Source organism: Castor canadensis, chromosome 19 (genome assembly GCF_047511655.1).
Source record: "Castor canadensis chromosome 19, mCasCan1.hap1v2, whole genome shotgun sequence".
Classification (NCBI taxonomy): Eukaryota; Metazoa; Chordata; class Mammalia; order Rodentia; family Castoridae; genus Castor; species Castor canadensis.
This window is the reverse complement of record NC_133404.1, coordinates 29,118,125-29,130,518: the sequence shown is the minus strand read 5'-3', so window position 1 is coordinate 29,130,518 and position 12,394 is coordinate 29,118,125. Positions and strand designations below refer to the sequence as shown.

The 12,394-nt window shown below is 49.5% G+C and overlaps 1 protein-coding gene across 2 annotated transcripts in view; it reads right to left on the bottom strand.

Moving 5' to 3' along the window:
* Pcsk6 (proprotein convertase subtilisin/kexin type 6) overlaps window positions 1–12,394 on the bottom strand; it is a 182,607-nt gene that overhangs the window by 20,389 nt on the left and 149,824 nt on the right. Inside the window, exons 14-16 of one of the 2 annotated variants that reach the window (XM_074061558.1) lie at window positions 8,308–8,409; window positions 8,108–8,146; window positions 776–878 (exon numbers count right to left, since the gene is read on the bottom strand). In XM_074061558.1, coding sequence (XP_073917659.1) covers window positions 776–878; window positions 8,108–8,146; window positions 8,308–8,409 — 244 coding nt within the window. The remainder of the gene's footprint in view (window positions 1–775; window positions 879–8,107; window positions 8,147–8,307; window positions 8,410–12,394) is intronic. The other variant, XM_020161715.2, reaches the window with a different exon arrangement.

The window sequence follows — 12,394 nt, the reverse complement described above, 5'->3', positions numbered from 1 at the left end:
CCACATCTGTGCTTCCACTGTGCACACTGCAGTCTGTCTGGCCTTCATGGAGACAAGCCAGCAGCTTTTGGAAACAGCTGTCACAAAGGCCTTCAGGAAGGCCAGCAGTGTCCTGCCCTGTCATCATGGCCTCCCAGGCCAGCCATGTGTAGAAGGCAGGTTTGTGGGATGAAGAAATGAACAGCAGAGTAACTCTGAGACTTCTGGGGAGATGTGAGAGTTGAGGACACCCAAAACTGAAGGAACCAGGACTCAAGTGCAAGGACATTTGAGCAGGCACACTCCTGCAGAAAGGCCAGCCTGGGCTGGGGCAACTGGCCACAGGCTTGGGGTCCAAGGTCCACTCTGCCAGAGCCTTCCCTTGGGGTGCACTCAGCCCTACAGGCTTTCTAGGGAGCTGCCAGGAGAACCCCACACCCAGCCAGAGGCTGCAGCCTGTCCCAGAGCCATGTCACCCTGCTGGCCGGTTGAGGATGTCAGTGTGGGGCCCTTGAATCACATGTATGCACAGAACTCCCGTGGGCAGCCTTGCATATATGATAGCACCCAGTTTTCAAATGGGTGAATATGTTTTAAAAGCATGGCCACCAAAGTGCACAGCTTCTCGTTTCCCCATAATGGACACATATTTGTGTTATTAGAGCAAGGAGTCACTAACAATTTTAAAACTTCAAAGCATCTATCTTTGTTGGGGTGTTATACAGCTCGAAACGGGCTACCTAAGCGGCACCTTGCGGGGCTTCAGGACGTGCTGACAGCAGCCCCAGTCCATTACCTGCTGGTTTTGATGTTCCCCAGGCTGAAGTGGACACAGTTCAAGCATTGATCTGCATTGGGCCCATCACAGCCTTTGTCACCACACTCCGGATGGCACACACCTTAAAGACACAAGCATTTTCTTTCATCCAGAGAGACTTCTAGTCCCCAGTGGGTCCCTGTGTCAGAATATCACAGCCTGGTGGGGTCAGAAAGAGCTTCCCTCAGGTGTGGTGGTCCTATGGGGGCTGGGAGGCCAGAGCAGCAGGCCCAAGTACCATCTCATGGGATGTGGTCACAGCTGGGAGTTGGGTCTTGTCAGGCACAGCATGGGAACAGCAGTGGGTGGGGGACCAGGGTCCTACAGTAAAGCTGTACTGGCTTGGTCTGCAGCCATTATGCTGGGGCCAACTTACTCATTGAAGTCCACTATGAAGTGCAAGCAATGTAATTTGGGGTATTTTAGGTACTGGGGAAGCTGCCACCATATTGGTGAGACAACATGAATTGGAGATGAGACAGAGAGAATACCCCCCCCCGTGTTCTGCTGGGAATAAGGATCGATTTCCATGTGTTTAGGACCACCAGGTACAGCCATGCATAAGCAGGTCTGGGGTGGGACAGTCTGAGAGCACCACACCAGGGCTGGTGGGGGCCTGGGCTGGGCTCCCTCCCCCAGACTTCTTTTGGTTTCTCTCTCTCTAGCCTTCTTGTAGTGGGCCACCAATGTCTTCCCTCAAGTCACCTCAGGTCCCTAAATTCTAACTATGGCCTGTGTGTTGTTGGAAAAGCCCTAGAGAGAACTGGAGAGAGCTCAGTGGATTGTAGCTATCCTCCTCCTTCTTGAGTCTCCCTAGGAATCCACAGGAATGAACCTGGTTTCAATGGCCACTCCCAAGCTGGGGTAGTGCGTGTCTGCATGTGTCCCCTCTTCCAAGTCTGTAGAAGTGACAGCTTCCTCAACAGCCTGTCCACCCCAGCCCTCCAATGGGGAAATGTCCCAGGGAACCTCTGGCCAGTTGTGAGGTGACAAGGAGCAGCTGAGTGGGACATTAGGAAGGCTTTAGAGTCTCAGGAAGGAAAAAGCCTCCTGTGAGGGTTGAGTTGTTGGATGGGGTGGGCAGTGATTTCAGAAGTAGAGAGGGTTAACTTGCTGGCCACCCGCACTTCATGGGGAACACAGGGCGAGACAAAAGTCCTCATTCTGTGCAACCCACAATGGGGCTTTGCTGAGGCACACAAAGCCCTCTTCATTTGTCTCTGGAGTCTCCAGGCCTCCCTGGTGTGAGGCTCGGGTTATTTTGCTTCCTTCCCGAGGGCTCACCACTGTTGACATTGCCCAGACTCCATTGTGGGTCCCCTCCTGCCTCTGTTCCCACTGTGAGCCCCTTTCAGAACTGCGGTCTTCCCTGAGACACTCTGGATGGCCTCTCCCAGTCACTGCGGGCCCTGTCTGTGTTCTAGACACACTCACCATTTCTAAAGAGCATCACTGAGCCCCTCCTCTGCCCCTCCAGACTGCTGTACTCTTTAGACCTAATCATCATCTGAACAGACTCTCACCTCCTCCCTCATCCTGGCCAGGAATGGGGGAACCTCAGAACTCCTTACTCCATTACACTTTTTTTTTTTTTTTGGCAGTACCTGGGTTTGAACTCAGGGCCTTGCACTTGCCAGACAGGTGCTCTACCACTGAAGCTACATTCTCAGCCACACCATTATTTTTAATTCCCACAAAGCCAAAAACACTTTAACTTGACCATGGAGCTCCCGTCTCCCCACCACCAGGTGGCTCGGTCCTTGGTGGCCTTGCTGACACAGAGTCAAGCAAGTGGGCAAGGACTGCCCTCTTGCCTTCTGCAGCTGTTCCTCCCTAAGGCCCAGAGACAGCAGGTCTGTCTTGTTGGAAACCCAACTTCCTCCATCTTAAGGAGACTGGGGGCATGTATGAGTCGGGGGAGGGACAGGGAGATGACACACTAATATCTTCACTCTTTGTAGGCACAGTAGATGACAAGTCCACACAGGCAGGGTGGGGGTCTAGCCTGGTCACTGTACACTCCTAGCACTTAGAGTGGCAGCTGCCACAGAACAGATGCTCAGTAAATATTTGGTGAGTGGCTGACATGTGACAATTACAGAATGTAAGACATACAAAAAGAATATTCTTGAAGTCCCAAAATATGGGCAGCCTTGGGGAGCCTGTCATTACTCCATAGGATTGAATGTCACTCCCAGCCACTCCCTCCCTCTTGAGGCCTCTCCACTGGAAAGTTTCATCAGTAATCTTGAGGGGAGCCCCTTACAAGCTGGGGTCTACCCAGCAGCAAAGGCAACAGAACTGTGACACCACATCAAGGTCATAGGCAACATGCAGCACCCAGCTGAAGAAGTCAGGATGAGACATGGCCCACCCAAGAGGCGAAGACAATTATGTGCGAACAAACTCACCAGCATGGAACGCTCTGAACTGTTTTAAAAGCCAAATATCCAGACTCATCTCTTCCATGAAATGCTCTGATAAAATCCAGCTAGCTGGTGTCTTGTCCCAGTCCCTTCACTCCCAGGAAATGTTCTGGCATGGCTGGGCTGTAACTTACTCTGGGTGAGCATCTGGTGTCTGTGTTGCAATTTGTAGTTACGTCTGCTTTTTCTCTGATAGCATGACAGTTCATCTAAGACTCATGACTTCCCTGGGTCACTTCCCAGCACACCAACCCTTCCCATAAAACGGGCGCTCCGTTAAGGAGCAGGATGGGCTGGCTAACAGCTGGTGACATTTCCAGGGCTTGACTGACACAGGTTAACTTGGAAACCCCACCTTAAACCATTCGTGGAGCAAATCCACATTTAATAAAATACACCAACAAAAAATTAGGGAAGCAACTTGGAAGGTTTTTTTTTTTTTTTGGTGGTACTGGGGTTTGAACTCAGGGTCTCATGCTTGCTAGGCAGGCATTCTACCCCTTGAGGCACTCTACAGGCAAGGGCAGTCCTTTTTGCTTTACTTATTTTTTAGGTAGGGTCTTGCTTTTTTGCCCAGGGCTGGCCTGGACCACAATCTTCCTACTTTTGCCTCCCACTGTAGATGGAATTAGAGCTGTGCCCCACCATGTCCGGCTTCTTTGTTGAGATGGGGACTAGCCAACTTTTTGTCCCAGGCTAGCCTTGAACCTTGATCCATCTTTCTTTGTCTCCCAAGAAGCTGGGATTATAGGCATGAGCCACCTCGCCCAGCTCTTGGGAGTTCTTGATGAGCATAGATCAACTGCTGAAGAAGAAGGCTGATTTTGTAGGTATTACCATCCTTTTGGCCATTCACCCCATTCAAGGCAAGGGCACTGGAACCTCCTCGGACATTCAGACTCAGAGTGGGATGCAAGAGTCGAGTGGGTGGCTGCAGACAAGAAGAGCCGATGAAAATACCAGGCTGCTCTCCTTCCAAGTCGAGCCTCTTTCTTGACTGTTGTGTGACCTAGTCAAGTTACTTAACACCTCTGGACTCCTGCCCTTGCCTGTAGAGTCAGTCTATGACTCCATACAGCCCTAACCTGGACACTTCAAGCACAGTGTGAATCAACTCCTGTGTACCTGTCAAGCTGTCCTAGAACCCTGTCTTCCAGACAACTACAGGGGTTCTCAACTCCCCTCACAGCCCCATGTGAATGGACACACTGTCACCACCTTGCTCAACGACTGCTTCTTTCCTGAAGCTCAACGTCCTTCTGTGCCCAGGACACTTCAGTGATGACCTCTCAGCCACTGTCTTGTAGAAATCGTCCGTGTCCTGCCCACATGCAGCCAAGTCCAGCATCTGCCAGCTCCCTAGGTACAGGTGCTTTGACTTTCCTGGTACAGGCACACCACAGACTCTGGGTGGAGCCAGGCCTGGCCTGCTCTTCAGTCAAGCATCCTAGAGAGTCCCTAGGGTGGCCTCCACCTGCACTACCACTACCAGAGGGCTCCATCCCAGCAGGCCTGGCACCAAAAAGCTGTCCACCCTCAGTACTGAGGTTGTGGTTGTCCTCCTTGTGCCTCACCCTGCCACTGTGGCTGCCACCCAATCCTGCCAGGCCCTCTGGCCCCCACCCTTGTGCTGACATTGCTGTCCATCCCACCAGCTGGACTTCCATAGCTTCCTTTACCTTAAGAACTCCAGCATCCACTCTTGCCTTAGCCCTCTCTGGCCAACTTCTCCCCTTTCTTCCCAGGAAGCCATGCTGGCTAACTGGTCTACCTCACAGTGGCTCCCTTTATAGGGCAGCTCTTCTGCTTAGCTCCAGGCAGGTGTCTGGTCCAATTTGGATGTGGCTTGAGGGTGTCCAGCAATGGTTCAGGCTGGGAGCTTGGTCCCCAGCAGGGCAGTGCTAGAGCGGGATCTCGATGAGGTGGGTGCTAGTGTGTGATGGTTAATCTTGACTGTCAACTTGATTGGGTTGAGAGACACCTAGATTAGTAAGGTGCACATCTGGGCATATCTGGGAGGACTTTCCAGAGGTGACTGGATTATGAGGGCTCTGACCTAATTGATGGTTTAATCCATTAATTGGCTTAAAAGCAGAATGATTGGGAGGTGGCAGAGCTGTGGAAAGCAGGGCTTGTTGGAAGGAGTGTGTCACTGGGCTGTGCCCCAGAAAAATGTAACTTGCCTCTGGCCCCTTCCTGTCTCCTCTCTGCTTTCTGGCTATCATGAGGTGAGCAGCTCTGATCCACACACCCTCTCCCCCTCCACCATGATGCTCTGTCTCACCACAGCCCCAGAGCAATGGAGCCAAGTGACCAGGGACTGAAACCTGAGTCCAGGAGCCAAAATAAATATTCTTCCTTTCAACCGTTTCTCTCAGGTATTCATCACAGCAAAAAAAAATCTAACTTCCGCTGTGTGTAAGTTATCAGGTCTTATAAGCATTGCCCTTGGAAAAGATTAATGCCAGCTCATGGGACTGAGTCATTTCTAGCAAGAGCAGGTTATTAGAGAGCGAGTCCACCCCACCTGCTTGGCCCTCAGGCATGCCGTGGGTTTCTTTTCTATTTATTCACCTGCAGCCAAGGGGACCTTCCCCAGACACTGGACAGATGGGCTCTCCTGATGTAGCTTCACTGTGAATTAAATGACTTTTTTTTTCTTTATAAGGACTTATCTTCAGGCATTTTGTTATAGCAACAGAAAATATACTATTGCAGTGTGTGGTGCCCGCTTCAGGAGTCCTGTTTTTCTGCAGTGGACAATCTTGCTTGGTGCTGTTTAGGGACCCTTGCTGCCCACGAGTGTTTCCTTCTCCACTGCTCACTTGCCTCTATTTCTCATCTCAGTGAGAGCTTGTCCTCTACCTCTCCTGTTAGTCCCCTGCTTCTGGCTCCTGTGACTACTGCTTCATCATGCTCCCTCTGCCCCTCCCGACATGGCAACTGCTGTCTTTCCATGGGGTCCAGATGGCGCTTACACTGGCCTGCACCCATCACTATATACTGCCTGTGGCCACCTCCCAACTTTCTACAAGTCACCACTCACATTTCCCTTGACCTTGTTCCTCCTCCTTAGTCTCTTACACCTTGGCACCCTCTGGTTTTTGTTCCTTTTGTCATTCTGTCCTGGCCTCTGGGTGGCATTTTCTGCTGTTACTGGACCTCCCTCCATTTGCCCTCGAGACAGTCGGGAGCTTCCTTGAGAGCCAGGATCACAGCTCATTCCAAGGGAGACCCCTCTATCCATCCAGGCCGTGCTGGGGTGGGACCAAATGATTGAGAGAACAGAACAGCATGACAGCAAGGTGTCAGTGTGCAAGGCTGGAGTCAGCAGCAGATTTTAAAGGGGAAAAATCAGTTCCTTATTAATAATTACTGAATCTTGCCACAGTTTATAAATCACAGGGGAAACAGATCAGATTAGTCTATACATAATTCAGTGCTCTGTTTTAAAGGAATGGTAAAAGAAATTTAAAATGGAATTGACCCATAATTTATGCTTGATTTGTATTGGTGGAATTCTTCATTTTGTTACTTTTTTTCTCAGAAGGCTGTTGGGCAACTCAAAGCAACCATATTCTTAGATATCACCCATCATTTTTTAAGTAGCCAGAACATTTAGCTAAGAAACATATGCCCAACCAGAAACACGGAGTGCCACAAAAATCACTGTAGGATGGCTCAGGGGAAAAGGGACAGCTTTTTCTCCCCAGTATTGGGACTTGAACTCAGGGCCTTGTGGTTGCTAAGCAGGAGCTCTACCCACATCCCTAGCCCTCTTTGCTTTTAGTGATTTTTTAAATAAGGTCTTGAGTTTACACCCAGGGACTTCTGTTTGTACTTCCTTCATAGCTGGGATTACAGGTGCTCACCACCATGCCCAGCTTCTATCAGTTGAGATCTCTTGAACTTTTCACCTAGGCTGCCCCTGAACCTGGATCCTCCCAATCTCTGTCTCCCGAGTAGCTCGGATTACAGGCTTGAATTACTACACCCAGCTGAGAACAAATCACTTTCGACCTAACGTGCTACTAAAGTATCTGCACCCAGCTGAGAGGCTATAGGTGTCTAAAGCCTGCTTTGGGCTGATGTGGCTCTCAGCTGCTTTGCACATGAATTGACGGTCCAGCGCCGAGGCCACTGTGGCAGTGGGATGGCAGGAGAAAAAGGATTTGCATGAGGTCTTTACATGCTAAGATTTCTTTTCTTTCTTTTGTTGTTTTTTTTGCCTGAACTTGGGTTTGAACTGAGGACCTCACACTTGGTAGGCAGCGACTGCCACTTGAGTCATGGTTCAAGCCCTTTCAACTTCAGTTATTTTTCAGATAGGGTCTCCAGTTTTGGAGCAGGCTGGCCTCAGATCATAATCCTGTGTATGCCTCTGCATAGCTTGGATTATAGGCTCAGGCCACCACACCTGGCAGATTTGTTGAGATGGGGTCTTGCTAACATTTTGTCCTGGCTAGCTTTGAACTGCAGTCCTCCTAGCTGCTGTCTCTTGAGTAGCTGGGATTACATTCACGAGCTACCACGCCCAGCTATAGAGATTTTTGACATGTTTTTGTGCACCATCAATTTTTACTGTTGCCTTTTGACACTGTCCCCTGAGTATTTAATCCCAGCCCTCAAGGCTGGTCACCTCTCTACCACTAGCTACTTTCCTGGCTGTGCTTAGGAAACCCCACCTTCTGGGCCATGGGCAGCAAATGCAGGACACTGAAGATGATGGCCTTGAGTGAGTCAGGAGCAAGATGATGGGAGCCTTTAACCTGGAGGTAGCTGATTAACCAGGGGCAAGTCCAAGTTCTGGTTGGGCATACAGGAAGGAGCTCAGGGCCCGGCCTGGGAAGGTTGGAGAGTACTTATGGATTTGAAGTATACTTACTGGTCTGTAATATATTAGGAGAGCCATGGCTGGGAGGAGCTGTGTGAGTGCAAATTATCATGATTATTAAGACTTTCCAGCAAAGGAAGATGTACAACCACACCCCCACCAGGAACAGCCCCACTGGTGAACGTGACACTGATGGGAGTTACCAAGGAAGAGCAAACTCAGGAGACCAGCCTTCTCCTCCTGATCGTTACCTGTGTAATCTTCTTCGTCTTCCAGCAACTCGGGCTTCAGGAAGGTGTGATGTGGGTGCTCGGCTGTACCGTATAAGATGAGGCCCCACTCTTTCAGCTTCCCTGCAAGACACCAAATCAATCCGGTCACCTTGGGCAGCTCTGGTACACCTGCAGGCCCCTGGGCCTGTGCAAAGCCCTCCATTTGTCAGTTAAACAAGGGTCAGATGCGACCAGGCCTTGCCTCCCTCAGCAGGGCTCTGGCTTATGAACTTTGCTTCCTGCTCACCTGCTGACAAGGTGCACCATGTCCCTCCCAGGGTACCAGTTGCTCTTCTGGACATCTCCTTCCTGCAAGCCAGACCTCTTCCCTATGCTATTGAGCTGCCCCATCCCACCCTCCCCACCTCACTTCTGTCCCTGCTGGGAGGGTTCAGCTGAGTGGGGCACATTGCTATCCTAGAGGGGTCCTTGGCCCCTACTCTCCCTGTAGCCTCCTGCACAATTGGCAATGGCTACCTGCCCCTCTTGGGATGTCCACTGGGTAGACTGGGTGCCAGGCCTGGCTGGAGCCATGGGACACATAGCACTGAGGAGCTCTGCTGCTTAGATCCTCAACCGTAGAGGGCAGGAGGACTTGGCTGTGAACACTTTCCTCTCTAGTCAGCCAGGGCAGTTGTGGTAGGGGGAGTCCTGGAAGTAACAGTAGGTTTAACCCCAAGTGTCAGCAGAGGCCCAGGGGGCAGGGAGAACACCCTCACCAGCAGGAGGATGAATGACACAGATGGGGCTCTGTGGGGGGAAATAAGAGACGGACAGGCATGGAGGGAGCTGGTAGCTGATGGGAGTCACCCAAGCTGTGGTGGAGGATGACGGGGACCCTGCTCCACCCTCTGCGTCCATGTGGAAACAGCCTGTGTAGCTGTGTCTGTTCAGGGGAAGAGAGGTGGGAAACCTGGCTTGTGATTTTCAGGTGAATTCTTTTTATGTCTTTGTTTCTTTGCGGTGCTGGGGATGGAACCCAGGGCTTTGTGCATGCTGGGAAGGGCTCCACCACTGAGCCACACTTCCAGCCCTCCAGGGATGTCATCCAACACATCAAAAGCCAAGGAACACACATCTGCAGACCTGCTCAGTCACTGACCATGGGTGAGGCCTCTTTTCCTTACAGCAGCATCCCAGCATTCAGAGCCACTGTGTCGAGATCATCAGTGTCAGGCACACACAGGTGAGGGAGGGGTCACGTCCAATGTGGCCAGCCAAAAGACACACTGGTCATTCTAGCAGGGGCTCTCTGCTGCTTGGCCTTTCTGGCTTTATTTATAACTGGACAGCTCAACATGAAACTCACTCAAACCCACCCAGAACCAGCTCAAGGGACCCTCTCTATGACCACAGAGGAACAGTGTCTTTGCCAGCTAATGTCTGTGTTGGTGGGAAAATCCCTAGTTTCCACTTTTCTTTTCTGTCACCGGATTTCCTGGCAGTTGGAACACCCTTGGCAAGGAAAAGCATCACCCTGACTCTCTGGTGTGTGCCACATTTTTGTTGTCACATCCGTCTATCATCCTAATGACTTCCATCTCTCTGCTCCAATGGCAGACCATCTGTCTTTAGAGACCTGTCCACAGACTGTTTTTTCTGTGTCACTACAACTTATCCTTGGCTCCAGTTTTGGGGCTCGTTAAACTCCAGCACAGAACCATACACCTGGGGGCTATGACCCACAGGGTCCTGGGTGGGTGAGAGATGGGCAGGCCTGGCCCTGTAGCACATGTCACCTTCTGGTGCTGTTGCAAATGATGTTGGACTTGAATCTGGTTACAAAATGTGGCATGTCAGCAGCACTGTTTTGTTTTAGCCATCACCCTAGCTGACTCAGGTACCAGGGCCCCAAAGCTTGTAGGCTCCAGATGGGTTGGGAATTTAATCCCCCAATTCACATTAATGGTATTTGGAAGTGGAGCCTTTAGGAGGTAATCAGGATTAGATTATCCCATGAGGATGGGCCGCAGGATGGCATCAGTGACTATACAAAGAAGAAGAAAGGGTGAAGATGGAGGAATATTATGCACTCATGTATGAAAAAGGAAAAATGAGACCTGTTGACACTATTCCAGGAACGGGGGAAAGGTGGCAAAGAAGAATGATGGAGGGTGAATTCAACTGTGACATATTGTAAGAACTTTTGTAAATGTCACAATGTTCCCCCAGTACAACAATAAGATAGTAAAAAAAGAAGAGACCAGAGTCAGCTCACATGCTGTCTTGTCATATGATGCCATCCCCAGTGTCATGGTACAGCAAGGAGGTTCTCACCAGATGCTGGTGTCTTGCTCTTGGATGTCCCAGCTTCAAGAACTGTGAGCCAAGTAAACCCCCATTTCTTGTAAATTACCCAATCTCAGGCATTTTGTTATAGTGACAGAACAGATCAAGGTGCTGCCCCAAGTCAGAGCCTGTACTGCCTGAGCCTCTCGCAGCCTGGCCAGCATTAGAGGACATTTTCCTTCAACTTGAAAGAGCCTTCCTGAGCAGACGGTTTCCTAGTACACAGTCTCCCAAAGGCCTGGCTCCTTTAGACACACGGTGGCTTATCACCCCAGCACTAACGCCGGTGCACACACTTGACCATGGCAGACTACGGAGGGCTCCACACAGTTCCAGGTGCAGAAAAGACAGCGTGACAGCCAGCTGATGAATCATCACCTGTCCTCAGCAACTTAGGATCACATTAAAGCTATATTTCAAAGCCACACAGCATCTGGGCTCTTTACCTACTGGCTGATGAACCGTGATTGAGGTGGCATGGCTGAGGGATGAGGCACAAGACGCTATGATTTGAGTTGAAATTTATTTCAACCCTGTAAGATATCTCCAGAAATGCCCATAAAAGGCCTATATGTTGAAATTAGATTATTATTATTATTTTTATTTTTTTTGCAACACTGGGGTTTAAACTCAAGGCCTACACCTTGAACCACTCCACCAGCCCTTTTGTTTTTGTGAATTTTTTTTTTTTTGAGATAGGGTATCAAGAACTATTTGCCCAAGCTGGCTTCGAATCACGATCCTCTTGATCTCTGCCTCCCGAGTCTCTTGATCTCTGCCTCCCGAGTAGCTAGGATTACAGGCGTGAACCACCAGAGCCAGCCTGAAGTTAGATTCTTATTTTTGGATAGAGCTCTGGTAGGATGAACAGAATGGGCTGCTCAGCTCTCAGGATCAGTGGTGCTCCCTGATCCTGATGTGGAGGGGGAGGGAGAGGAAAAGATTCCCTGGAAACCAGCAGCACGGTCGCCAGGGAGATGTCATTTTTATTATCATCCTCTGGGACTGATTGTTTTTCTTAAAACCTCAAGTATGTACTATATTACCTGTTAATATAGAAAATTTTAAAATTTCAGTGTATTTAAAAAAAAAATCTATGAATAAAGCAGCTGCGTGGCCAAAAAAGAAACGTGAAAAGGCAGTAGCTCATGTGACTTTTGATTAATGTTTCTGGAACCTATTCAGAAACATATTACATGATATACGCAGATGGATCAAAATCTAAAAGTATAAAAGGTAGGACAGCAGAAGTCTCCCTCCCACCGAGTGACTGCAATCCTCATTTTTTTCAGTGTTTTATTCTTCCCACTTTCTTTTTGTTTTGTGGCGACATTAGGGTTTGAACTCAGGGCCTCATGCTTGCTAAACAGGCACTCTACCACCTGAGCCACTTTGCCAGCCCTGTTTTGTGTTAGGTTTTTTTCAGTATAGGGTCTCATGAACTATTTGCCTGGCCTGGCTTTGAACAGTGATTCTCCTTATCTCTGCCTCCTCAGTAGCTAGGATTACAGGCGTAACCACACCACCAATATCTGGTCCCCATTTTTATTAGCACATATAATTATATGAAATAATGGCTTTCATGAGGATATTTATATAATATTTAAAATGTACTTTGATTCTATCCAATGCTTCTGTTACTCTATTCTCTTATCTCTCCCTCGCCTCCTTCCTCTTCCCAAATAATTCCCTTTCTGCTTTCATGTCTTTCTCTTTTTTTAAGTGTAGATTTCAAATTTGAGAGAGACTATGAGATGTTTGTCTTTCTGAGTCTGGC